A 27,006-nucleotide genomic window follows, 5' to 3' on the forward strand; every position below is an offset into this window, starting at 1 on the left:
AGTGGGAGTGAGATGTCTCATGACAGAAAATACGAGAAAATAAAGTTGGTGATATTATGATTCAGAAGTCAGTTATTAGCATTATTGCTAACAGTAATAAAGGCATTGATTTTATGAAGATGGGCAGTTCTTTTATCCCATTAAATATCAAGGTGTATGTGTGTGTGTGTGTGCATGTGTGTACATGCATACTTGAGGCCAGATTAAATTTTGGTAAAAGAGGATAAGGTTGTTAGATTCAGTACATGAAATATAAGATGCTATAAATTTGGATTTCAGGTGAATAAAGAATAACTTTTAGTATACATATGTCCCAATTACCCTACAAGATGGGCCCTTCCTCCTATGAAATTGGGGGTGCATTGTTCATGTCTCCATATTTCAAACCATTGCATATACAATGTTTATATTTATGTTTTTCTCAGTTCATTCCCACCACATATATTTTTAGAATCTGAATTTTTCCCAATAGTCTGGAACCTGTGGTGAGGGTGTAGTAACATAATGAAGGATCCCCTTCCTGGGAAGCCTGCTGTTTTATAGCCAAGACTCTGCCTCCTTGTTCTAGGCTTCTTTCTCTCCAGTGTTAGTATTTCAAGAATGAGGCTGCAACATTTTGTTGAATGTGGTGCCCTTTGGAGCATTGAAACTGAGGGCTGCTTTTGCTGCAAAGGCCCCACAGAATGATCATTAATCTGCCTTTTCAAAACTGAACTGTGACCCCAAAGACTCTTACCACTTTCGAAAGACATCTGTTGCTGCTTCTTAGGAAGATCTTAGGTGAGCAGTGGGAACCCCCACAGCTCTGCAATACCAAGCAGGTGGTTCACATGTGTAGATACCGTGAAAGAGAAACAGATCCATGAAGACAAAAATTAGAAGATAATCTACACAGGGGCGGCTGGGTGGCACAGCGGTTAAGCGTCTGCCTTCGGCTCAGGGCGTGATCCCGGCGTTGTGGGATCAAGCCCCACATCAGGCTCTTCCGCTATGAGCCTGCTTCTTCCTCTCCCACTCCCCCTGCTTGTGTTCACTCTCTCGCTGGCTGTCTCTATCTCTGTTGAATAAATAAATAAAATCTTTAAAAAAAAAAAGAAGATAATCTACACAAATGAAAACAGTTGTTGCTTTGGATGGCAGGATTTTAAAATGTTCCTCAATATTGATGATGATGATGTTGATAAATGGAAAAAACAGAATCAGATTAGGACACATTGAAGCAGCTATACTATGCATAACAGTCTGTTTTTCTAAAGAGGAAAATAAAAAATTTAAAAGCTGGGATGTTGCTATGAGGATTGATTTATCAGATGAAACACTGTCTACAAAAATCTTTTATAAGCCATGACATATTTATACCCCTACAATTTAAAAGCAACACATTATTAGTATTATCAAATACCCTAAGATGAGTGAGAATTTTTGCTTTAAATGTTAGGACATTTTGAATGAAAATGGTAAACCATCAAAGCCAGCAAGTACCATTTAAGGTCAGATGGGCTCTTATTATTTTGTTGAGGCTCAGAGAAGGGACATGATTTGTTTTAAGGTCACCTGGCTGATAAGAACCTGGTATAGAATCCAGATTTCCAGATAAGCTCTCTAGCTCTCTTACTACTTCACTTGGCTATATCAGTTTTGAAGTTTCCACTACAGGCCTCAAATCTGTGTTGTTGAAACTTTCATACGAGGAACTGATTACTTAACATATTTCCATACAGCACAGATTATAGTCCAAAGGGATTACATGGTATATTAGTCTCCTGTGGCTGTTGTAACAAATTATCACAAACCTGGTGACTTAAAACAATAAAAATTTATTTTCTCAAAACTCTAGAAGCCAGAAGTCTGAAATCAAATTGTCAGCAGGGCTGAACTCCCTCCAAAGGCTCTTGGGGAGAATACATTCCTTGCCTCTCCTAGCTGTTGGTGACTGTTGGCCTTCCTTGACTTGTGGCTTCATCACTCCCAGCTCTGCCTCTGTCTTCATGTTGCCTTCTCTGTGTGTGCCTTAGCCCATTCTGCCTTTCTCTTACAAGGATAATTGTGATAACATTTGGGGCCCAGCAAGATAATCCAGGATGATCTCCTCATCTCAAAAACCTTAATCTATTCATATCTGCAAAAACTACCATACAAGGTAATATTCACAGGTTCCAGAGGACTGACATCTTTTGGGGGTCACTGTTTAGCCCACTATACATAGTAAGTAAATAAAAGTCCTTGGAAACGTAGAAATTAAACCAAAAAATATTCTAAAGCCCTCTCATTCACCTGTATTCCCTTCCGATAGTTTACTAACTGTTAAGGTATATTACAAAGTGGTTTTGGAGGTCAAGAACCCATGAAGAATAGCTGGAATTACTAGTCGCAACAGTGACAACTAATATACACTTAAGGAATTCAATACCTGAATTAAAAATACTAGACTTACAATATTACAGACAAAAAGGAGCCCATTGATATGAATTTCACTGAAATGGTGCAAAGAAAAGATGTTAATTAAATATCACTATTTCTCAAAGTAAAGGAAACCATCGTATTAGTGGAACATTAGCCCTCTCTTTTATGAGTCAGTTATACCAATTTCATCAAAAATACATTTAGCACCTGGATGTACTAAAGATTTGTGTAACTGTTTTCATCAGGCAGTTGTTCAAGGTTCACATTGCACTCCTCATTTTCCACAACCATTAGTATTTCCTAATTTACTTATAATTACACCCTGCTTACCTCCAAGAACCGTATAAGTGGCTTATCATGAAAGATAAATGTAATTGGAAATAAAATTTCAAACAGTTATAGAGGAAAAGGGAAATTATTATGCCTCCCAAATCCAGGCTAATACATTCATTGAGAATGAGTGCTAATACTTATTTCTGAGCTTCCTGGAAGCCAAGACAAAAGAGATCTCTAGTAATATAAATTAATATTTGTTATTTGTATTTACTTTTACTGCTTCTCCCCATCCCAAGCTGAGATTGTCATAGAAATGTTAGTGATCACCTCTAATCTTAGTTATTAACTATCTCCAGAAACAAAGTTATATTTTGATTTACCATCACAGTGAACTCTTCCAACTTTTACATACTATGTTATGTTTTCTTGAATAATTCTTTGGGCCTGGTTTTAGATTGGATGTAGTGATATTAAAAAATCAATATGTGATCGTGAGTGCTATGCCTAAATGACGCTGTCATCATCATCATCCCTTAACTGTAAACATTTTACATTTTATTAGGTTCAGTGCTTTTCCCTTAAGGTCTTTCTTCGTTTCCAATTGAATCCCATTGGATAACCCTTCAATTAAGACTCAAGTCATGTTTCGAATACCCAGAGACTCTACTCATGTCTACTACCATGTTTATATATATATTACACTGTGAAGTCACTTGCTGTTTTATTCAACCATAGTTTAACTGCAAATCTGTTGACTTTCACTAAGAAAATCTGAGAAAGCATTCCAGAGGTGGTCTTAACTGAAGGCAAACATGGGCACTGATTAGACAAATTATTGATAAATGGGTAAGGAGGCTGTGAGAATGTATAGATGAATCATGATTGAATACCAGTAAACCAGCCCCGCTGAGGATTAGACATCTATGTGGGCTGCATGTATCATTTTATGTAGCTGAACCAAGTTAAAACAATGCTTTGTGTGAGCATTAAATTTTCCTCTCTTACGGCTGGATATCCTGAGGATTTGGCATAATAGGATTACTAATTTTCAGACAAGTAGTTCACACCTCTATTGAGATCTTGATGTTACTTGTGGCCAGCTGAGCATGTGAGACTGTGAAGCAGTGAACTCTTTTCTTTTGTGGCCATAGCTTTCACTCCTATTTCCTCTGGCCTGTTTCAACCTGTGTATATCCCTGCTCCCAGGCTGAATTAGGTGAAAGAATGTTGATGGATCATCTAGAAAAGCATCTCAGAGCATATTTCATATCAACAATTGGTTAACAAAGTAAGCTTTTTAATTTTCTAGGAAGCAGCACAGTTTAGTATAATGAACAGGTGTGGTACCTATGAGGACATGCTCTGGCTTAATGATTCCTTGGCTGTCTTAGAAGAGTTTGGGTTTGAAAGAAAAGTGGTATTTGTTTCAAAGGAATGAAGGTTCTTAGGGTTTAACTATAGTTTATTAGCTAAGAGCTCAGCTCTGGCTCAAGTGTGAGACTGCTTGAATTCAAATTCAAGTTGTTCAATTTACCATTTGTGTGACTGTGGTCAAGTTAGTTCTCTAATTATCAGTGTATTCATCTAAAAATGGGAACAGCAATCGGACCACAATATACAGGGTTCTGATTAGAATATATGCTACTCTGTGTAAAGCAATGATGAGCACAGTGTCTGGCATATGAGAAACTCTCAAAGGTATTAGCTCTTTTTGTTATTTTTGTTGTTGATTTATCTTCATTATCATCATGTGGGAAATTTTGTGCTGAATAGTAAATGATACTGGATTTTTTTAGAGAAGGTGTGATAGCATCTGTAGTGAGTACATGAACAATTCTTGCATTTCTCCAAGCGCTTAATTCATTTTAATGAAAGATTCATGACTTAGTTCAAATGTATAAGCAGATTAGTCTTTGCATATAATTCACTTAATACCAGCTCCTATATGTGGCAATTGGTTTAATCTTGATATCTGGGGTATACAGAGTGGGGGTCTACCTATGCAAATTGCTTTCCTTTTTATTTCATCAATTCTGAAAACTTAGGGTGATTATAGGAATTTCTTTCCCCCAAAGATTTTTGAATCTCATGCACTTTTGTATAGCTGTAGCCAGTTATGTTGCCCTTATTGCTTTTCCTGGGGTAGTCACCAAGTCATTTTGTCTCAACGTTTCAGAACTTATTGTTTGCTTTACCCTTGGCACTTACACGTTCAGAGGTTCAGAAGAAAATAAAATGAAGGAACTCTCTGATTCCCACCCCACTAGAAACAGGGCAACACCACGCGCCCCCGCTGCCAAAAGTAGCAAGATGTATCTTGTTTTCCTTTTATTTCATCAAATTTGAAACCTCAGGGAGATAATGGCTCTTGTTGGGCATTTTACTGCTCTCGAGTGCCTCTCTCTCTTTCTCTTTCTCTTTACCTATCTACTTATCTAATCTGTATCATTTGTTTTAGGTGCACAAAGAGGAGTTAAATAGGACAAAAGCAGAGTAAAATGTGTCTTTGGAAGATATATTTACAAGAGAGGGAAATGGTAACTACTTAGTAAAAGAAATATAAAACATTGTGCCATATAGCTTAATTTTTCACAAATTCTTCACAATTTAAATAATCACCTAAAAATCAGAAAGCAGGGGCATCTGGGTGGCCCAGTTGGTTAAGCTTTTGTCTCTTGATTTTGGCTCAGGTCATGATCTCAGGATTGTAAGATCAAGCCCCATGTCGGGCTCCATGCTGGGCATGGAGCCTGCTTAAGATTCTCTCTCCCTCTGCCCCTCCCCCCCAAATAAATAAATAAAATCTAAAAAAAAAAATCAGAAAGCAAAATTTATTTGGCCTCAATCTAGTTAGTTATAGTAAATCTTGTTGGTTATGGTGAGCAGTCATTTAACAGCTGTTAAGAAATATCTAGGTAAGAGATATGGGGACTGTGTTTCTTGGTGTAGAAATTATTCATTCAAGAAATATTTATTGAGGGGCGCCTGGGTGGCACAGCGGTTAAGCGTCTGCCTTCGGCTCAGGGCGTGATCCCGGCGTTGTGGGATCGAGCCCCATATCAGGCTCCTCTGCTATGAGCCTGCTCCTTCCTCTCCCACTCCCCCTGCGTGTGTTCCCTCTCTCGCTGGCTGTCTCTATCTCTGTCGAATAAATAAATAAAATCTTTAAAAAAAAAAAAAAGAAATATTTATTGAGTGGGCTACACACTATTTTGAACACTGGTAATACAAATGGCAAATAGAACAATGTGTAGTCCAATGGGGGAAACAGACTGTTCTAAGTTAACATATATGATTGATTCTGTCTTTGAAGGGAGACTTTTTTTACAGCTTTACCTGTGATCCTTCCAAGGTTATGATGGATTCTATGTGGTGGAAAACATTTATGTGAAATGTACAAATGAGTCNGAAAGGGAGACTTATCTTACAGCTTTACCTGTGATCCTTCCAAGGTTATGATGGATTCTATGTGGTGGAAAACATTTATGTGAAATGTACAAATGAGTCTGACCTGTGGATTAATTTTTTTTTTTTGACTTCTGAAATTGCTGCTATCCTGTATAATATCCAGTGAAATAGGGATACAAATGCCTTGCTCAGTGGGAAGGCAGATGCTGCTGGGGAGGAACACATGAATAGCTCCAGTTGGTAGCAGCACATTTGAAGTACTGGTTGATCAATGGAGTCTTTCACTTCTGGGGTCAAGGTGGTAACAGCCAATTAATAGGAGAGCAGGCTAGGAAAAGAATAAAAGATCTACATGCTAATGTTACTCGTGCTGCTCGCGAAAAGCCAACCGGTTTCGTGGGAGAAAATTGTTCTCCTCTGACTTGAAAGTGCTAAAAATTTGCTCCCCCTGGAGCTTTCTTGGGTACTCCTCCCTTCCAGTCCCACCTGGCTATCTCCTTTCTAAGAAAGCCTTTTATAAACTGCAATGCTCTGTGCCACTGTAAGCACCGGAGGCCGTGGCTAGTGGAAATGTGTTGGGGTCATAGGTCATTCTGAATTTAAATCCCAGTTATGACTCTTTCTAGCTGTGTGACTTGAACAAGTTATTTAACTTCCTTGACTGATGGCTTCCTGGACTCTAAAATAGGGAGTAGCAAAGCTCCCTTCTAGGATTGTGTGAAGTGCAATGGGGAGGCCGTAGGTAAGGTACTGTGTCTGGCACTTAGTTGGTTCTGCTTCATTCTTGAGGCTCGACTCCAAAAGCACTTGCGGTTACAATGCTTCGTGTGAGGTTATTTCATGTTGTTTCATCTGTAGGTCTCATTTCCCCCATCGTGTGGTGAGAATCTTGAGGGCAGGAAACATATTTCGTGCTTCCTTTCTACCTTCCATTGCATTTGCAGAGTCCTCAGCACCGAGTCAGCACTTAATTGATGTTTATGTTGCCACTTCTGGACTGTCTTTTGAAAAGTTGCTTAAAATTTAGGACTCTGAAGGGCATGGAGAGCGGTGCTTTTCACAGTGTGCTTACAGATTTTGGTGGGGGTTGGTGTTGGGGGAAAGCCAATGGCACCACAGGAAATCAACTCTTAAAATCATGATATGGGGAGTAGGAAAAGAAAATGTGCCATATTGTTTGAGAATCTCTATGTGCAGCCCAAATTGCATAATGTATTTTATTATAATTAAAACCACAATGAAGTGGGTGTTATCTATTTAGCATGCTCCAAAACACAATGGGAATTCACCTTCATAAAGAACAATAGTCATGGGGCCAAGACCTTGGATTCTGGCCAATTTTAAACATCTGCTTCCTCCTTAGACAGTCGGGAATTATCTTATGGGATTCAGCCTTAAAACTGGGCTTGGGAGCAAAGGGTTTGGTTTCAATTCTGTCTGAGGAAACCCAGGTTGGCTGAATGTGTAGGATGACAGTGCCCTTGTTCCAATAAATCTGCAGGGCTGGATTGTGTCCTAAGATGGAGTTTTTCCAGGCTCTGTAGGCAGCACTGTAGTTATTTACCATAATAAAGGAATCTAAGAAAATACTTCCACATAGTAGACCCTTGATACATTTTTTTAAAGAATGAAAGAGTGGTGGGTGGGAGATGTTCTCTTTGTATATCCCTTCGTAACCCTAAGGTTTTTTTGTTTTTTGTTTTTTAGCTTTATTCTAGCACAGTGTAAAGATATGGACAGACCCCTGGAGTATGTTGTGATGTTGTGTGATATTGGCTTGTTGGTTTCTCAGCTCTAAGGAAATATTTGCTTCTGGCAATAGAGACAGATAATAGTGTTCCTCTCTTTAATGCTTTAGGGATAATGTAGTTGTCCAAAATGCTGAACTTTATTCTGCAAAGTTATAATCCAAAACAAATTTTTAAGTTTATATGTATTCCCTGAGCAGCAATGGTCAGACATTCATTTATGCAATAGTAAACCTTTATTTAAGTGTATACATAATGCTGTTCTAGGTTATGTGGGACTTTAAGGATCAATGAGGTTATATTTTTGCCACTTAAGACATTGCAATAATTATATAGACACTATAATTTCGTATCTTGAGGCAATTGATGGTTAAGAATTAACTACAAGTGGTAAATATTTTTACACTAATATCTCCTTTATGTGGCATCATGACAAATTCTGAATAGATGGATTTCTCGAATTAGCTTAATCCCATTATTCCTAGAGGCTTTAACCTAATTTCTAATGATAGTATCATGAACAACAGGACTACCAAATACAGTTTTCAAGATTTCTTTGTGGTTCTTTTAGGATATTTCCCACTAGGGTGTATAGTCAAAATTGTCAGTATTTTAAATTCAATTTGATACACAATTAGATTAATTTGATTCAGTTTGTTTTTTACTTCTAGGGACTACCTTATTTTTCCTTTTGATTTAACCTAGTTTTTTAATGATCTAAAACTTGTACATGGTTCTATAATCAAAATTATGATACAAGATACATTTAGAAAAATCATTCCTGTCTACTCTTTACACCTATTTAAAAATTTATTTTTAAAATTAATTTTTATTTTATTTGTTTAGTTTGTTTCCTTTTATAAATAAAAGCAAATATACACACAGACATATAAAAATAAAAGATAAATATATGAATATATGTATATTCATAAATCCCTTTCCATTGTTATGCAAATATGGTATACTAGACACAGCTTTTTTCACCAAACAATAGATACTGAACATCACTCCATTTCTTTTTACAGCTGCACAGTAACACATTATGTGGTTACCTAATATTTTATTCATTAGGTTGCCTATTGATAGACATATGGCTTGTCATATCAGACTTTAAATAATATTTCCCAAGCAGGGAAGGAAAATAGGCAGATCAGCCGATCAGAACGTCTATCTGGTAGTTGCTTATATTTTTCATTGCAGACATATACTTAATATAAATCAGTTTTTGTGTGAGTTGGAATATCATCCTTTTAGTTTTGGCAGAACCCTGAGGAAAACAAGGGAGCCCCAGACTTTTGCACCCTGTGCAACTGGTTACCAAGACACAATGCCCTACAGGGAACTTACCCTGGATAGTTTGGGAAAATCCTGTGCACGTGTTAAGAACCCGGAAGAAATAGTGTTTGGGGTTTCATGATTATTACTTAGGACTTCTCTTTTCTGAAAATCAGAAAAATGTTAATTACGAATTTTTAATATGGTGTTTAATAACCTTTTTAGGTGACTTGTTTTGGAGCCATTGGACCAAAAGTTTTGTTCAAATTGAAAATAGAGTTTATCAAATTTGTGATGAGGTCATTTGTTGTTTGATTTTGTTTACAAGGCTAGCATTAGAGTCTTTTTTTTTTTTAATTTTTATTTTTTAGAGGGAGAGAGAGAATCTTAAGCAGGCTCCTTACCCAATACGGAGCCTGTTGGGGGGCTTGATCTCATGACCCTGAGAGCATGATCTGAGCCAAAATCAAGAGTCGGACGCTTAACCAACTGAGCTACCCAGGAGCCCCTAGAGTCTTCTTAAAAACTTCCCTGGGCAATGTCTGAAATCTTAGTAGTGGCGATCGTGTGGGTGGTGGCATGTATGTTGGTTTCATGGCTTACACCGTATTTGCCACAGTATCCTCTTGGGAACAAATATATATCTGGGGACAGAGTTCTTAATGGCAAGGTTTCTCAGGGCCTTTAATAACTAATATATGTGTGACTTCTCAAGACAGATATAAAATGCTACTTTTCACAGACTTTTTTCTTTATGGAGCCTTTTTTTTTTTTTTTCATGGATCCCATTTTAGAAAAGTTGGATGTAATAGTTAAGCTTTTTGTAGTTATGAATGAGAGAGTGAGATGGAGGGGGAGAGAATCAATTGAACAGGGTAGTTATCATTCCTGTGTTACAGGGGATGAAACAGAGGCTCAAGTGTTGGCCACATGCCTGTCATAGAGTTCAGTCAGTTCTTCAGAGTACACATTGGTATCATCACCACATGTAAAGATTTGAAGAAATAAAGTATCTGGAAAGAGTTTGGTAATTTTCTTAAAAATACCAGGTTGCTGTGTCTAATGTAGTTTTTCTAGCCTCACTAGGACTTTTTATTTTAAGAGTGAAAAAATTTCCAGGCTGTGTATAATTTCAGTAGGAATGAGATTGGGCTTGCCACTGGACTTCCTTTTTCTATGTGGAATCTTAGATGAACGTAGGCACATCGGATGGTGGTTCCTTGCTTCAGATGCCTTGTAATCAAAATCCTGGTTTCAATTTAAGAAAGAAGAAATTATTTTTATCCTTTAAACAGTTTCTTTTTTTCACTCCGAGTATTTCCAATTCCTTATTTCTTTTTTCCTTCTGACTAAAGTAAAACTAGCTATCCTTTGTGTGACACTAGAAAAGAGGGTCATACTCATTTTCTGATGCATAAATGTTTTCTACCTCATATCACTGCTGACCTTTTTCTATTCAGGGAGAAAGGTATTAATTGCCTGCTTTCTCACCAAGTTCCTTAGCGTTTGATGTTCAGAGTTGCTATAAAAGCAGATTTGAAATTTCATGGAATTATTTTCTTCGATTGCAGTGATGGGCTTCTAATGTGGCTTCTCCCTGGCCTAGTCACACAAACTGTTCTATCTTGGAACTTCCTTTTACTTTTTACAGAATACACATTTTGAGTCTATTCTAAGAGAAGAGATTGCAAACAAATATACAGTGATTTTCAAACATTCCAAAATTGGGTACAGTTAGATTTAGATGAATTGAATAAACAAATGAAAAAATAAATGAATGGCCATTTTTAATTTGGTATATTTACGGCATAGCAATGAAGCAGTAACTATCTGTACTTCGTTATTCACACCATGGTCATGAAATTTGCTGGCGTTTATCTCTCTGATGCTGAGACTAAGACTAACTCATCTTCCTGAAGACTTTCAGTCTGTAGGAAGATGATTTTTCCTGTCTGGCTTTCTGATGGTTCTCACAACTTTATTAGCTGAGGCATGTCCCATTGCTTACTTCATGTCATTGTAAAGCTCCAACACTAGAAAGTCAGGTTTTTTGTCTGTCTTATCAAGTTCAGAAAATGTAATTGTTTTAGGGTATAATTTAAAGATTTTCACAAATACATTAACAGCTCTTCTATTACATGGCGTCATTAGAAATTATATTTTCCTGTAGTGAGGATGAGTATTGCATTCTGCTTGAGGTCTACCTTGCTTTGGTGGCAGGCATTTTTGTGTGTTGTTATTACTGTATCTTTGAGGAACAGCCAGAGCACCAGGACAAGCAGTATTTTGGACAAATCTAGGGATATTCCATGGGTGCTGGTAGCTACACTTGGCATTACGAAATGGAGACCTGACATCACCAGATGGAACCCTTTGCTCGGTATGGCTAGTGGAAGCCCTCTGCAGCCAATGCTGGAGTGGCTGATCACTCTTCCTGCCTCGTCCCTTACTCTCTTGCTTTTATTGAGCTAGGGAATGGCGAACATAGCCTGATGATGGTGCTGTCATCTCATTCTGTCCTCCAAGGTTTTGGATCCCAGAATTACTAATAACTAAAAGGCTTTCCTCAGACTGGGGGAAGGAAGATGGAAGAAGTTGAGAAGGGAGCAGAGAAGGTGGTAACAGAGTTTTTAATAGCCTTCCCCTTTTTGTATGGGATCCATGTGGTTATTGAATGTGTATGTACAAATGCAACATACTAGCAATATGATGGTAATAGTAGTAGTTATCACTTATTGGACACTTATACGTGCCTGACACACATTGCAAAGCTTTAATTTGTTATTGTAGTTAACGTCCTTAACTGTCCTATAAGTGCACTGTTATTCTTACTGCAGCTTGGAGAGTTTAGTGCAGCAACTTAGCCACATTTATACAGTTGGTGTGCTGCAAAGGCAGAGTTCTGAACAAAGTGTTTTCTACTCCATTTTCTCTGCTTTGACCCAGGAGGCATGGCAGGTATCTGTGCATGAACTAGTGAGTGTTGTTATGGAGAACATAGACTTCCTGTGTTAATAGGGCCATGGGACTACCAAAGATTTCCTCTTTTGCTTCTTTTATATTTTATTCAAAGGTTCAAAATTAGCAAATTTAGGTAGAATACCAGCTCCTTAATAAGGTGCCCTAAAACATGATTAAACAAAAGCCCGGACATAATACTTAGTTGCTTTAGTAATGTCATGTTAAATCCGTATTTTCCACTTTTTGTGATTGCATCTTTGTTGACTTTTTAAAAATATAATTTAACATGATGAATCAATATAGTGATTTTGGGATTGGCTCATTTCCTGGGGTGCAGTTACCAGAATCTTTTGAGTAAATGGGTATTTAGTTTAAAACAACATTTTTAGTATTATAATTGGTTGTTTTTTTAATTATGATGTCTACTTTATTTAGAAATATCAGCAATGTTAAAGGAAGGGGAAGTTTTCTATTTATCAACTATAAGGATTAACCATTCGACAGTATTTTTCATTACCTCTTCTTACACATCACTTTTGGTTTATATAATTGTTATTCATATGTATGTCTTATTTTCCCCCACTGAACTGGATGCTCTTTAAGGTTTTTGTTTGTCTATTTTCCATTTCATGGGCCCTCAATACATATTTGTGTCACAAATGACTGAATATTTACTCATTACTATTAAACTTGTGTCTCACAATATGTTGGGTGACAGTCAGAAACTGATGATAATTATTGTATCAAAAATAATTTGAGAGCACAAATCCTATGTTATTGTTTTGTAAGGACGGAACCTATAGACTTAGGTTATCTCTCATTCTTTGAGCACGTAAATGAATCTGTAAAATTCAGTTGGAGGTGAAGCTTATTTTTGCATGTGTATTTAGAGAGACAAAATGTTGATTCCCCTTCTTGGAAAAAAAGAAAAGTTAATGACTAAAATTTCTTTGTGATCTCTATGACAGTTTTATCACATATGTCTCCAAAAAACTAATTATTTTCTAAGAACAAATCTGTGTGCTAACAGACTGTGAAAACCTATCAGTTGCTTTTCTTTTCCTTTCTTTTTTAAAACCAAAAGCCCAAAGAAGCCAGCCTTTAAATATTTGGATGTTTTTCTCTGAAATACGGCTGTGCTAGGCAAACACACTGGCATTAACATTTCTAAAGCAGGCTCAAAATAAATGAGATTTAAAAAAAAAAAAAGCCAAACTCAATCCCTTTGTGAATTGTCATTTTAATTAAAGCTTCTGTGTGTCATCAGTGACAGGAGATTGCCCCAGAAAGATAAAGTAAGACTCTGTCTGCCTTTGGCTTTCATGAAGGCAAGAGGAGTGTGTAAGAAACCAAATAGCCAGATAAATTTGCCATTACATTAAAAAAATAATTTGCGAAGCATGAGGTAAACCACATTATTAGTAGATTAACATTCTTTTCTTTAGATTATTACATTTTCAAATCTAACTTATGGTGGATTTCTTGGTTTGGGGGTTTAGGCTAGTGTGTGCTAGCCTCTGCTAACAGACTGTTTTATGGAGATAAAGGAATCTAGAAACGGAAATCACTTTTTTTTTAGTAGTCTTTGATTTGAAATTTTATTTATTCAGATTAGTACAAGGTTGTGAGATCTAATAAGAACATACTTGAAAGAACTTTGTAAAATGTAAAATATTACTTGTTATTATCTTAATTATTATTATCTGGACAACAAAGTAAAATGTCTGTGTTTATTCAACCCCTCCTTCTGACCCACATTACTGTGCTAGGAAATTGGGAATTTTCTTTGGTGTATCTGTTTAAAAGCTAAGAACTGGACTTGAGGTTTGCTGCTCAAGGAGTTTTAGCCCCAATTTTTACAAAATCAAATAAATACAGGATCATCAGGCAGCACACAAACAAGCAGTGTCATCATTCCTCTCAGCTTTTGGACCGAGTTGAAAATGTGTTTTATTATAGAATGGGCAAAATTTGAATCTTGTTAATGGAGAACAGCAGAACAATTTTAGTGATGAAAAACCTAGAATCTGAACCTCAGAGATAAAATGCAATCAGAGAAGCACTGAGGACTATTAGGTGCATTTAGCACATAAAACTACTAAAAGCAACATTAGCCTCTTCATTGAACCTAGTCGTCAGAAATGACTGTGGTGACTGCCAGTTCTCCCCACAAAGGCTCGCATTCCCTGCTGCAGGGAGCCATGTTTTCCAAAGAATTGCCCCTAGTCAGAAGGGCCTGGAACTAACTGGGCTTCGAGATCGCGCCACATGAGAGCCTGTGAAGCTGGAGATTCAGAGATTAAGTAGGTGTTCTTAAATGAGACATATTTTACTGATACCGTTTTCTCATAGGAGCCACGACAATGTGAGCCCTTTGAGGACAGCATCTGAGTTTCTGTACTTCCCTCATGCACACCCACGTTTCTCATACAACATACATGTGGTTGAATGAGTGAGTACCGTTATGCCCACGCTGCCAAAACCTAGAACTCTATCCAGCCTCATCTTGCTTACCTTTGTGCAACACTGGAAATCACCACCTTTTTGTTTGACACTTTCCTTCTTAACTTTGCTGATTTTCCTTTTACTTCATGTATTGCTACTTCTTTTTTTCTCTGAGACCCAGTCCCCACCCACCTCCTCACGCTGGCTATTTCCTATAATTCTGTTCCAGCCCTCTTCTTTAGATTCTGTCTACATATTAGAATCACCTAGGAGCCCCCCAACTGCTCCAACCCCCCAGTAACACTTGTGTGTGTGTGTGTGTGTGGTGTATAAGTTTGTGAAATGTTTGTAAGTTACAGACTTAATGTCCCTTAATAACTCAGTGTGTATGTCTAAAACCAGAGACATTCTTTTGTATAACAATGATCAAAATCAGAAAATTAACATTAATAATACTACTATCTAACCTATAGACTTCATTCAAATTTTGTCAATTGTCTCACTAATGTCCTTCATAGCAAAAGAAAAAAATAAAAACAAAAACAAAACAAATTTTGTGGTCTAGGAACTCAATCCAGGATCACAAGTTGTGTTTTACTCTCATTTTTTGTAGCCTCTTTTAATTTGGAGCAGTTCTTCAGTATTTCTTTGTTTTTCATGACCTTGACATTTTTGAAGTGTACAGGCCAGTTATTTTGGGTTTGTCTGATGTTTCCTAATGATTAGATTCAGATTATATATTTTTGGCAGGAATATCACAGAAAAGATGTGCTGTTTTTAATGTCTCCTCTCAGGGGGACATGATATCTACTTGTGACATTGTTTGTGGTTACTTAGTTAATAGGTTGTCTATCATACCTCTGTGCTGTAAAATTATTCTTTTCCTCTTATATTAATACCTATCTTGTGGGGAGATACTTTGGGACTATGAGAATAAATACATATTATGGATAAGGAGGGTCAGGTTCTCATTATTAGAAAAGGGAATTACAAAGATGGAAAGGTAGAAGTGTAGAATGAACCCATGTGGTATTGGATTGGATTAGAGGTAACAGTATGAACTCTTGGTTTTTGTATCTATATAGATATGTCTGTCTGTCCATCCATCCATCCATACATCCTTCTAGCTCTAAGAGGATAAAGAGGCAGTAATAACTCAGTAACAATGGGCACAACTCACATTACATTTTATTTTCCAAATGCCATTCTTCAGTAAAAATGGACCAAAAAAAGAACAAGATAAGCCTGGAACAGCTTGTTTTACCAGAAAGTAAGGAAGTGAGCAAAGAATGATGGAGGCATGTCAAAAGGCCACAGAGCCAGCTTAAAGGGCTAACTCCCACTGAACATAAAAATAAATGATAGCAAACACAGAATATTATAAGAATTTATGATTCCACACATAAGCAAATAAATAAATGAGAAGGGAAAGTTATTCTTTACAATAGAATTCCAACAAGTAATTGTAGAAGGAATGATTGAATGAAAATCACCATTTGTCAACTACTATAGTAACTCATTTGAGGTAAGAATCATCAATGGATTCTTTCCAATTTTAATAATGTTAGATATGCTCTTCCTGACTCCTCCCCACCCATTCAGCTCACAGTGTTCGGCTCACAATTATGTCAAATCTGTTCTTAAGCTGGCCTTCCTTCTGCCTATCCTGCCATGTGTCCAAGTATCTAAGACCAGAAATACCCTGTTTTCCCATTATTGATTAATATCTTATCCTATTCTCTAGGCTTTCCAAAAAACATTTAGCTGACATTATATCAATCCATATCAAGATGAGAGCTAGGGAAATTACCTGGAAACATCGTCCCCTGACAACTAATGCAAGTACATTTCAAACACACCATTGGTGAAAATCCAGATAGGTAAGAAAGGGCTCTCTGTCTGGAAAGCAGCTAAAAGGGAATTTGTTGCAGGCAAATAAAACTTTTTGAGCCTACTCATATCATAGGATAGATTTCTTTGGTCTTGGAGAAAGGTGTTGAGAAATGACCTAAGCTGAAAGTCATGTACAGTCTTTAGTGTTTTTAAAGTTTTGTTTTGTTTTGCTTTTTGCTTCCCCCCACCTTGGTTCATTAATTCAGAAGAGATTTGAGGTTACTATTATCTACTACTGCAAACTTTGCTGCTATATATAATAAAAGTAAGTCTCAGACTAAATACTGCTACACACAGAAACACTTATTAAGTAAACACTTACTAGCAAGCAAGCAAAAAACAGTTTATATGTCTTGTTTTATGACTTGTTAGGAGGTCCTAGTTCCACTACTTTGCACAAAGCTCACTTCATGCAGATAGGCATGATTCAGAAGCTGAATCCTGTTACCCTTATCACAACTATTGGGCAACCTCAAATCTTTTTAAACCAACAGGTGGATATGGGATCATTTAAAGGTCAAGCCTCAGGTCCATCTCCATGGGGAGAACCTCCCTGGATCCTTATATTCTGTTCACACTAGAGTACAGAGTGTTTCTAAAATAATTTTTGCTACTCCCCTGTTCTTTCTTTAATTTTATTTATGAGAGTCCATTTCTAGATTCTAAAAGTTAATAAGCCATTAGTTTCACCAAGTAAAATATATTGCTAATATTCATTATACTGATGATCAAAGTCTTAGTTGTTAATATAGATAATAGAAGTACTTATACTATAATAAAAATATGGATAATAGAGGTTCTTATAGTAGTTCTTTCTGGAGCGTTGCCTTTCCAGTTAGATATGGGCTGAATGTGGAATCTTGCTTAGGGCAACCTACTACTGCAGAGTAAAATCTTGAAGTAACTAGTATGCACACAATATCACACTGCCCATGCTGAAGTTTTAAAAATAAATTACCCATGTTGTAATAGAACTGGGGGAGGAGGAGATGGTCTAAGCACCAGGATGTACCTAGGAATCCTAGTCCCAAGAGGTTCTTGATGAAAACAGTCTTTGGTCGAGTTGATCAAATGCACTGGGAAAAACCTACATTCTGTAGCACCATCTTGGAGATTCAAAATGCACAATAGCTATTCAGGGGTTGATGTCCTGCAATAAAGGAACCTGCTTTGCTTTGTTTGACCCTGCATTTTCCAAACTTAGTTGACCACAGAGTCCTTTTGTTCACTGGTCCCCTGAAACTAGTTTTCCTTGGGATATACTTTAGAAGACACTGCTCTAGAGATTGTAGAAGAAATGTTCTTAACCAACATCTACTCAACTAACATTCCCTTCCTAAAACTTGAGATTAACAGTCTCCTTTCTAACATGCTCTCCCATCACTGGAGTTGTATGCTTACAAAGAGTCAATTGAGTTTTTTCCAAAACCTGTTTATTCCATTTGTACTTGTAATGACAATTACATAACTTAATTAAATATTACATAATCCTGTGACTTGTGAGTGTAAATATAAAGAGTTATTGTTTCTTTGAAAAATAAATTGAATACTTCAGAAAGACACAGTAAAGGGGGAATTGCTCAAAGTGTTGTTAAATTACATGATAGGAGGGCAACTATCAGATTTGGGGAAATAATAAAAAAGGATTTTTTAGATTGCTTTGCAAGTATCTATTGAGTTACTGATGCATTTTAAAGACACTGAAATGTATCATACAAAAAAGATTAAGTGAAACACTCGAATTATTGGAACCTTACTCAAAGTCTTACACTTAAATAAAATATCTAAGGTACATATATACTGATTTTTATTATTTCCTGCTTTTAATGAATTTTTTGATTAAGTGGCTAATTACAGGCCCTGTAGGTGTCAGATAAAACGGCTGTGTTCTAGTGAGAGAGAATTGAAGAGGAGACTTCCCAAAGAAAGTATGTATATAGGGGCGTCTGGGTGGCTTAATTTGTTAAGCGGCTGCCTTCAGGTCAGGTCATGATCCCAGGGTACTGGGATGGAGCCCCACACTGAGCCCCAGGTTGAGCCCCACGTTGAGCCCCACATTGGGCCCCATGTTGAGCTCCCTTGGTGGGGAGCCTGCTTCTCCCTCTCACTCTGCTGCTCCCCCTGCTTGTGCTCTTTCTCTCTCTGTCAAATAAATAATATCTTTCATTAAAAAGGTGTGTATATACTCTGTGGTATGTTTTTAAACATTTAACACAGATTTTGTCCATGTCTCTCAAACCAGGCTCAGTTGTCTTTAGAACTTTTGCCACTCTTTACTTGCTGTCTTTGTTTTTTGTTTTTGTTTTTGTTTTTGTTTTGGCTTTATTATAAGTCCATGGGATTCCTTAGTACCCATAACGCTGTCTAAAAATGAGGGTTAAAATTTTAATTTCTCTCTGGAAGTTATCCATACATATACACATGTGCATCCTTTTGAGTTCTGTCCTTTATTTGTGACTGGGAACAAATTTTGTTTATTCCTAGTGTATTTTTCAGTATGATTTTATAGTAATAGTTCTTGAAAGAATGTGCAGTAATGACATTTGATTTCTATCTGGATTCTCTTAGGCTTGGTCCCATAGCAGCCTATAATTTAAGGTTAAGGTTATGTTGCTAAGAATTTTTAGGATCTGTACTCTTATGTGCTATGTAAACAAACCAATTATTCTATTGTGGACCAGTTTTTTCTTTTGAAATGCATAACACAGCAGTCATTTTTTAGGCTTAATTAGGACTGTGTTTGTATAAAGATCTGTAGTTTATAAAACCAGGGAAGCAAAGACGAATTGTGGGGGGGGGAGGGGAGAAAATGTTGCCTGATTCTTTCGTTAAAGTACAAAAAGGGAGGAATTCAGACAAATTTGGAATTCACTGTTTTTTATCTTTTTTTTTTTTTCACAAACAACCAGACACAGAGCCATAAGATAGTAATTTGTCAAACTACCTGTTAAGCTGGTATTTGAATATGAAAGGGATATTTCCACCCAGTGCAATATTGCTTTTTGGAAACATTAAAAGCCCTTATATTAGGGTGGTAATTGAATGAATGCTTCAAAAAAAAAAAAAAAAACAACCCTGTGTGCTTCATTATGATACAATTCTTGTACATTTTTTAGAAGATAACTATGTCAGGATGTAAAGGGACTGAATACAAGTGTAGAGCCATAGCTGTATTTGGCATGAATGTAGTTGTTTTAGATTCAAAATGGAAAAATTGTTCTAACTCTAGTGATCTACCTGCCCGTAGTTTATGATAGGCAGCATGGATTATTTGCTATCAATGCCTATAGACATTTTAGGAATCTTTTTGATATTATGTTGAAATCTTGTAGTTAGTGATATAAATTTCTATTAAACCCTTTGTGGAATTGATACGTAATGACTTCTTGGGACTTGTTTATTATTATAGCAATTGAATCTTTTCTTATTCCTCCATCCGCCTCCATCTGCTATTTTCTTTATTTTGTGAGTACCACGAAGGAGAGATTACTTCTATTTTTGTGCTATTGTACGTGAACTCTTGAACCTCCTTCTTGGGGGGTTTTCACGTTTCTGATCATTTTGTCATAGTTACCTGATTTTTTTTTCTTTTCTTTTTTTCAGTTTATAGGATCACAATAGTGCTTTCAGAAACTTGAGGGGCTTTTATTATGTTAGGAAGGTTGACATTTTAAATGTTAAATCACCTCACCTATTCACTCATTCAGTAAACATTTATAAGTCAAATAACTGCTAAGAAGTAGAGATACTAAGATAAATGAGACAATTTTCTGAAAGTTTGCTCAATATTCCTTTTTCAGTTGCTACTTCCTAGAAAATGTATAGTACGTACTATATAAACATATAATGGAAATGGAGAATGAAGGTTGTTTGCCAGAAAGGGCAAACATATCCCTTGATCTACATGAAAAACATAGGAGTGACACTGAGATTGGAGTTAGGAAGAGGGAATAGACATTGTATCCTAAAGAGTGCTTTAAGAGTAATATTTCTTTTAGGTGTACTTTTTTTTTTTTTTTTAAATCTTATCTTGTAATAGAAGTCACAAAACATGCTGATATTCCCAGCATAGAGGGCTAGTTGAGGAATGTTGGGGGAAATGTAGGCAAAACAGGATGGGATTTTTACCAGGTGAACATTCACTTGTTTGAAAAACTGGCCTTTGGTTTTCATGTTTTGGACAATTAACATAGTAGTCCTTTTCAGTGATTATTTCACAGAAAGTAGTATTTGCAGCTTTTGCTCTCTTTGAGAATGCAACCATTGTAATACTCTCACATGGTGATTAGAGCAGTGAAGGTAAGGAAAGGAAGCCTCTTTTCAGCTTTGCTCCCAAGTCTATGACTGGGTCTTCTTTGGCCTGTTGGAGACAGAGGGGAAACAGAGAGAAATGTAGTGCCCAGCAATAGTGCAGTACGACCAGACTACTGCTGCCTGGAAGTGGGGGGGTGGAATTTAACTTTCTGGCAAGGACCCAAGGAGGTTTATGATCCTTCCTATGAATTGCTTTCTTTTCCCAACTTTTTTTTTTTTAATTTTTTTTTAAAGATTTTATTTATTTATTTGACAGAGAGACAGCCAGCGAGAGAGGGAACACAAGCAGGGGGAGAGGCAGAGGAAGAAGCAGGCTCCCAGCGGATCAGGGAGCCCGATGCGGGGCTCCATCCCAGGACCCCGGGATCATGCCCTGAGCCGAAGGCAGACGCTTAACGACTGAGCCACCCAGGCACCCCTCTTTTCCCAACTTCTGAAAGGATGTCGTCATTCAGGCCAAGAAGAATGAGGCAAATGTGGGACATCTTTCTACTCTGCGGGCTCCATGATGAATGCAACTCATGGTGAAGCTGCTGGTTTTCTAGTTGGAGAAAACGTTTTAGGTTATTTACTCGGTAAACAGGATAAGGAGAGAGCAACAAGCGAATTCTAAGGACTATTTAAAAACCTGGTCAGTAGGGAGTTGGGGGATTTGTGTCTCTTGCGTAAGTTGCACCTGGTTTGAAATCTTCTTAGTACATTCCCAAAGCTGCTCGGTGGCTGGCCGCAGTGTTAGGTGGAGATCTTTTAATCCCCATACACATCAGCATCTCTCTAAAATAAATCACTTGACTTCTTTCAGCCTAACATTGCAGGGGATGGCTTAGAAGACTAACCCTCAGATTTGAAATGTCTGCGGACTGCTTCTCTACTTGACAATTTTGAATTTTACTTAGCTGTGCTGGTCTTTTTAGTTTTCTCAAAGGAAATGGATTATATTTTGCTACTGAAGTGCAAATATCATCATTGCTATTTCCTTGTCTTGTGGAGTATATTTTGACTGGAATAAGTAGATAATGTACTGTTTTCAAAGTGCCAACCACAGTGGGGTTTTTTTTTTTTTTAACATTAAGTAATTCATGCATTGTTCTTTCTAGGCAATTACAGTTTTTTTAGTCACTGAGTAATTTACTAAGCACATATATTTTCAGCACTGTGCAAGGAACTGGGGCATACAAAAGAACTCTGAGACACAGTTCATATCTTCTTGCAGGTTGTAGTATTTGTAGAGAAATGAAACCAAGCCAGAGGAAACAAAGAACAATTAAATGTTCAACTGTGTAGTGCTCTCTATAGGAACCGCATGTAAGTAAAAAATGAATATAGATGAATGAATGAATTGAATAAAAGTGTTCATTCAAAGAAGAAATCATTGTAGACTGCAATGTGTCATGGAGTAGATGGGATATGAGCAGAACCACAAATGATGAATGGGATTTGGCAAGTAGAGAGAAGTGAAGGAAAGACATTCCAGGTAAAGAGAGCCAAGGTCAAAAGGTAGAGGTGAACATGGCATATGTTTGGGACAATGAGAGAAAAGACCAGGCTGACCAGAGAGCAAGATTAGTGTGCAGGAGAAATAAAAAATAAAGTTTGGTGTCTCCCCTTCTTTCTTAATAAGTGAACCTGAATTTTATGCCTACTCCCAAGCAATAAATCATGATCAGTCTAATCCACTCAAGACAGCTCTATTCCCTACTTTCCCAGCCTCCTTTGCAGATAGGACAGCTCTGTGACCTCATTCTGGCCAAGCTGAAGAATGCTGATGGTATTTCTGGAAATGTTTTTGCTCTCTTGATAAAATGTTGGAACTCTCTTTTCCCCTCTTCCCACCCTTCAATGAAGAGCAGAGCCTAGAGTTGTGCAGCAACTCTTGGTACCATGAGGAAAATGCTGAGGTGTTGTCTCTGACACCACTGAACAGCTATACCCTTACCAACAGCTCTCTACTTCTGGGTTTCCTGTTATTTGAGAAAAACCAACCTCTGTTTATGTAAAACACTCTTAAGTCATGTGTTTTAAGGTTATTTGCAGTGTTTTAATATTACTTTAAGAAGGTTAATCTGTAATAGTGTGTAAGATGAATTGGAAGAGGATAAGAATTGAGGTTGTTATCATAGCACTATAGGCCTGAGGTAAAGAGGTTTTGGACAAGACTTATGGCAAGGCAGGGTAGAGGAGAGACAGACAGAGAAGCAAAAAGATTAAGTACAGATTCAATGAAGGAGATAAGAAGCCACATAACTTTGAAGTTTCTAAACAGGAAGACAAGTGGGATGGCCATACAGCTTCAGGGATAGGCAAATGATGATAAAGACAAATTCCCTTTTAAGGCATGTTGAGTTTTAGATAATGATGGAACATCCAAGTGGAAGTGTTAAATAAATATGTAGAAATATAGCATTTGAATTCAGGTGGGTCTATAGGGTACCTATGTCCTCGGACATGGACAGAGACAAAAGCATTAAATGATGTCTCCAATTATGAATTGAGAGGAAGAAGAGTTTAGCTGTATAAACATGGAGACAGAGAGAGGAGATAACACAGGTTAGAAGATTGAACAGGGCGCAGTGCCATCATAGCAGAGAGTACATAGTGGGCACCAATAAATGCATATTGCAGGGATGGGTGAAGTTGTCATCAGTGTCCAATGCCCTAGAGAAGTCAAGGAAAATGAGGTCTGAGGAGAGAAGTGAATCTAGTAAAAGTAGAACACCAGTGATTTCCAAGAGAGGGGTTTCTACAGGCTTGAGAGCCATATGTCAGCTGCCTGGTTCTGCGAAGAGGATGGCGCAGTAAGTGAAGGTAAGGGAGTAGAAGCTGAAAGTGATAGAGAAAGATCATCCATGAAGTATTCGGGAATTGAGAAGAAGGGCTGATTCTTGTAGGGTTAGTAGACTTAGCAGAAGATGGTTTTAAAGGTATTGAAAACCAAGAGGGAAGAAGTTAGTGGGAAGGTCCAAACACACAGCAAAGGTAAAGGCCATAGTTGGTACTGGAGAGACTTTAGTTTTAAGGAGGTTCACACTGTCCTCTGGAGTTGGAAGCAAGGACAACAAGGGAGCTGTGGAAACTAGTAAGTGGGAACAAATATACTTGGTGTGTCTGTCCCCACAGGGTAGGTGAAGTCAGGTGTTAGGAGCTGGGCTGGTGGAGGGGGCTCCCAGGAGGGGCTAACTAAGGAACACCTGCTATGAGGTTGTGTATTAAGAGGCATCTGCTCAGAGATCAACAGGTCTAACCTAAGTGAGATGGCAACAGTCTGGCAGGGGCAAGGCTGCATCATTTTGGGTCTCTATCTGCCTTAGGCATGATTATAGCAGAGAACTGGGAGCCCAGGAGGAGGCCCATCATCAGGTGGAGGGTTCAGTGAAGGCAAGGGAATCTAGAACAGTGTTCCGAGGGGGAGAGGGGAGGAGTCTTGTGTGCCAGGAAGAGCATCACCAGAGGACAGAGAACAGATCTAGGGGGAAGTGGCAGAGTAATGGGTGGTGGCCTGAGAAGAGTAAAAGCAGAGCTCAAACTTGGAGCAGGACCTTGAGATGGTGAGACCCAGGCATTGCCTCTTTGGACACGTGTTACACTTGTATCACCTGTGACTTGTTGCAAGTAGAGATTTAATTCTTGTTCTAATTTTGTTTTTTTTTTTTAGAAAACACTTAAGCAAAATTGTATGGCATTTGTTAAAAAATATACTGGTATACTATTTACTTAGAAATGCAATTTATGCTGAGTATAGGTTAGGCACAAATCTCATGGGCTTTATCTCACTTTAGTGAGACTTCCTATATATGAAATAAAAAGCTATGTTCCAATTCTGGTAATATTTTACCCGTCCACATATTCAACTGTACTTTTGCTGGGCTCAGCGCTGGATTTCCAACAGTGTTTGTTGAAACCTGCCATCCATTCACAGCAGCTTCTCCTAGTAATCTCTGTGAAGCACAATTTTTAAATGTCCTTAAAAACAGCATTCTACTTTAATGAAATGGCAGATGGCGTGTTGTATGATTTCCTAACTGGTGTTACTTCCACACTGTGATGGAACTATATAAAGAAATTTGCTCTCAACTCAGGAGGAATCCTGTGATGCTCGAGCTTTTGTTAACTTGTAAACAGATCACTTCTGTATGTTGGGATTGATTTTCATATGTGTGTTATAGCATTAGTTTTATTATATAGAAACTGCACATAAATCATAAGGGATCAAAGTGATAGATACAAATTGTGAGGACTATAGATCTTTACATGCTTATTTTCTTCTGATTTTTGAAAGTGGGGCATTATCATGGTAGAAAATTTTAAAAATAGAGAAAAGGCGAAAGGAAGTAAAAATTGCTCCATCTTCCTGGAGGCAACCACTGTTAGCTTATTTTTCGGTGGTGGGAGGCACACTTTTTTTTTTCCCCTCCTGAAGGTGGGATCATATGAACCATACTTCTCTCTCTTACTCCAGTAGGCCAATTCACTTCTAATTTTAGTTTCATTTTCTGAAAACTCAGGTCAGCAAGAAAAGGTGTTAGAAGGAAGTAGTGTGCAACAGAAGAGTTAGCAGAAGGCATAATTTCTGTGGGAGATAGAGAAGCTGACTAATTTGTGACCTCCACTAATTTTCTACTCAGAAAAATGTGGTTGCAGTGAGTAAAGTTTTCATTGTCCCTAATCTTTAGAAGATAATGATTTAACCCTATTATGTTTTACACTAAATCCTCTTCGGGATTAACACTAAGTCTAGAAAAATCTTAGTTTTATACCTTGATTATAATTATTTACTTACAGCTCAAAATAGCTGAATTAATTTGGGGTGATAAGTCTTTTTATGTTGTCAGGTGATTTTCCTTTTAACATTATATAGTTTTTGAAGTATGTTTTCCAATGGAAAGCAAATGTTCATTTGAGTGAATCAATTAACTATTCAAGTCAGATTTGCCTTAATCTTCCAGTGTGTATTGTTTTATTTAATATTGTAGTTTTGTGAGGATTACAAATCATAGGAATGTAGAGAATATGAAACATACTCTAATGCATTCTTTTAGGCAGAAAGTTAAACTGTTTATAATTTAGATATACCATCTTAATTTTTACTACATAGGATATTTTTACTGTTACTTTAACTGTGGAGATATTTGTATAGCAGTTCACCTTGCTGTATAGAATTTCCATTTTGAAATGGACAATGAAAAGGAATAGTTATTTTGCATTAATTTATATTTAATATAAGCACTTGAGAAGTAACAAAAAGTAGGAGAGAAGGGATATGGATATACATTTTGTAGTAATGAATTTTATTTTATTTTTATTTATTTATTTTTAAAGATTTTATTTATTTAACAGAGACAGCCAGCAAGAGAGGGAACACAAGCAGGGGGAGCAGGAGAGGAAGAAGCAGCAGGCTCCTAGCGGAGGAGCCTGATGTGGGGCTCAATCCCAGAATGCTCTGGTGCTCCAAGGAGTAATGAATTTTAATTACTAGAACTCCTTGGTCAACCAAAGACTCAAATGTTCGTGTTTATTAAATAGACATTTATATAGGAATCGATTTCCTTGGAATCAGATGAAACATATAAACAATTGAAGGGGGCGCCTGGGTGGTGCAGTCGTTAAGCGTCTGCCTTTGGCTCAGGGCTTGATCCCAGCGTTCTGGGATGGAGCCCCACATCAGGCTCCTCTGCTAGGAGCCTGGTTCTTCCTCTCCCACTCCCCCTGCTTGTGTTCCCTCTCTCGCTGGCTGTCTCTCTCTGTCAAATAAATAAATAAATAAATAAATAAATAAATAAATAAAATCTTAAAAAGATTGAAAGATGTTATTAATAGTACATAATCACCTATTTGAGTTTAGCTATTATTATCTTTGTAATAAAATACTCAGGAATAAGGTGGGATACAAGGGGGCACAAAGATCTTGGAAGTGAGCCCTAGCAGGGCAGAAGTGTGCCACTTAATTTCCCAGAGATCTTCATTGAGGTGTATATATCTTACCATTTTTAATTTCAATTTTAGTGACCAGTCAAAAATTTCTTGTTGTGTTGAATTTGGATTGTAGTGGTGACTGGTGGAGTATATCATTTGTTTCTTTTGATGTTGTCATAGTTTAAGATTGAGGTCAGCAAACTATGACCTGCAGGCCTGGTCCAGCCTGCTGTCTGTTTTTGTCAATAAAGTTTTATTGGAACACAGCCACATTCATTTGTTTATGTATCATTTACACTGCAATGGCAGAGTTAAGTAGTTACAACAGAAGCTATATGGACCACAAAGCTTAAAATATTGACTATCTAGTTTT

General features: G+C 37.3%; 1 protein-coding gene across 8 annotated transcripts in view; it reads left to right on the forward strand.

Annotated features, from left to right (window-relative positions):
- Window positions 1-27,006, forward strand: part of PLCL1 (phospholipase C like 1 (inactive)) — a 328,454-nt gene that overhangs the window by 182,711 nt on the left and 118,737 nt on the right. Inside the window, exon 1 of one of the 8 annotated variants that reach the window (XM_034654911.1) lies at window positions 21,041-22,028. The exons of 5 other annotated variants lie outside the window; for them this stretch is intronic. Coding sequence is in view for 1 of the 3 variants with exons in the window: in XM_034654907.1 (XP_034510798.1) it covers window positions 24,266-24,268 (3 nt within the window). In the remaining 2 variants the exon portion in view is untranslated. Of the gene's footprint in view, window positions 1-21,040; window positions 22,029-22,060; window positions 24,269-24,546; window positions 25,361-27,006 lie in introns of those variants that run through there. 2 more of the 8 variants (XM_034654907.1, XM_034654912.1) reach the window with 2 other exon arrangements.

The sequence above is a fragment of the Ailuropoda melanoleuca genome, chromosome 2 (assembly GCF_002007445.2).
Source record: "Ailuropoda melanoleuca isolate Jingjing chromosome 2, ASM200744v2, whole genome shotgun sequence".
NCBI classification, from domain to species: domain Eukaryota; kingdom Metazoa; phylum Chordata; class Mammalia; order Carnivora; family Ursidae; genus Ailuropoda; species Ailuropoda melanoleuca.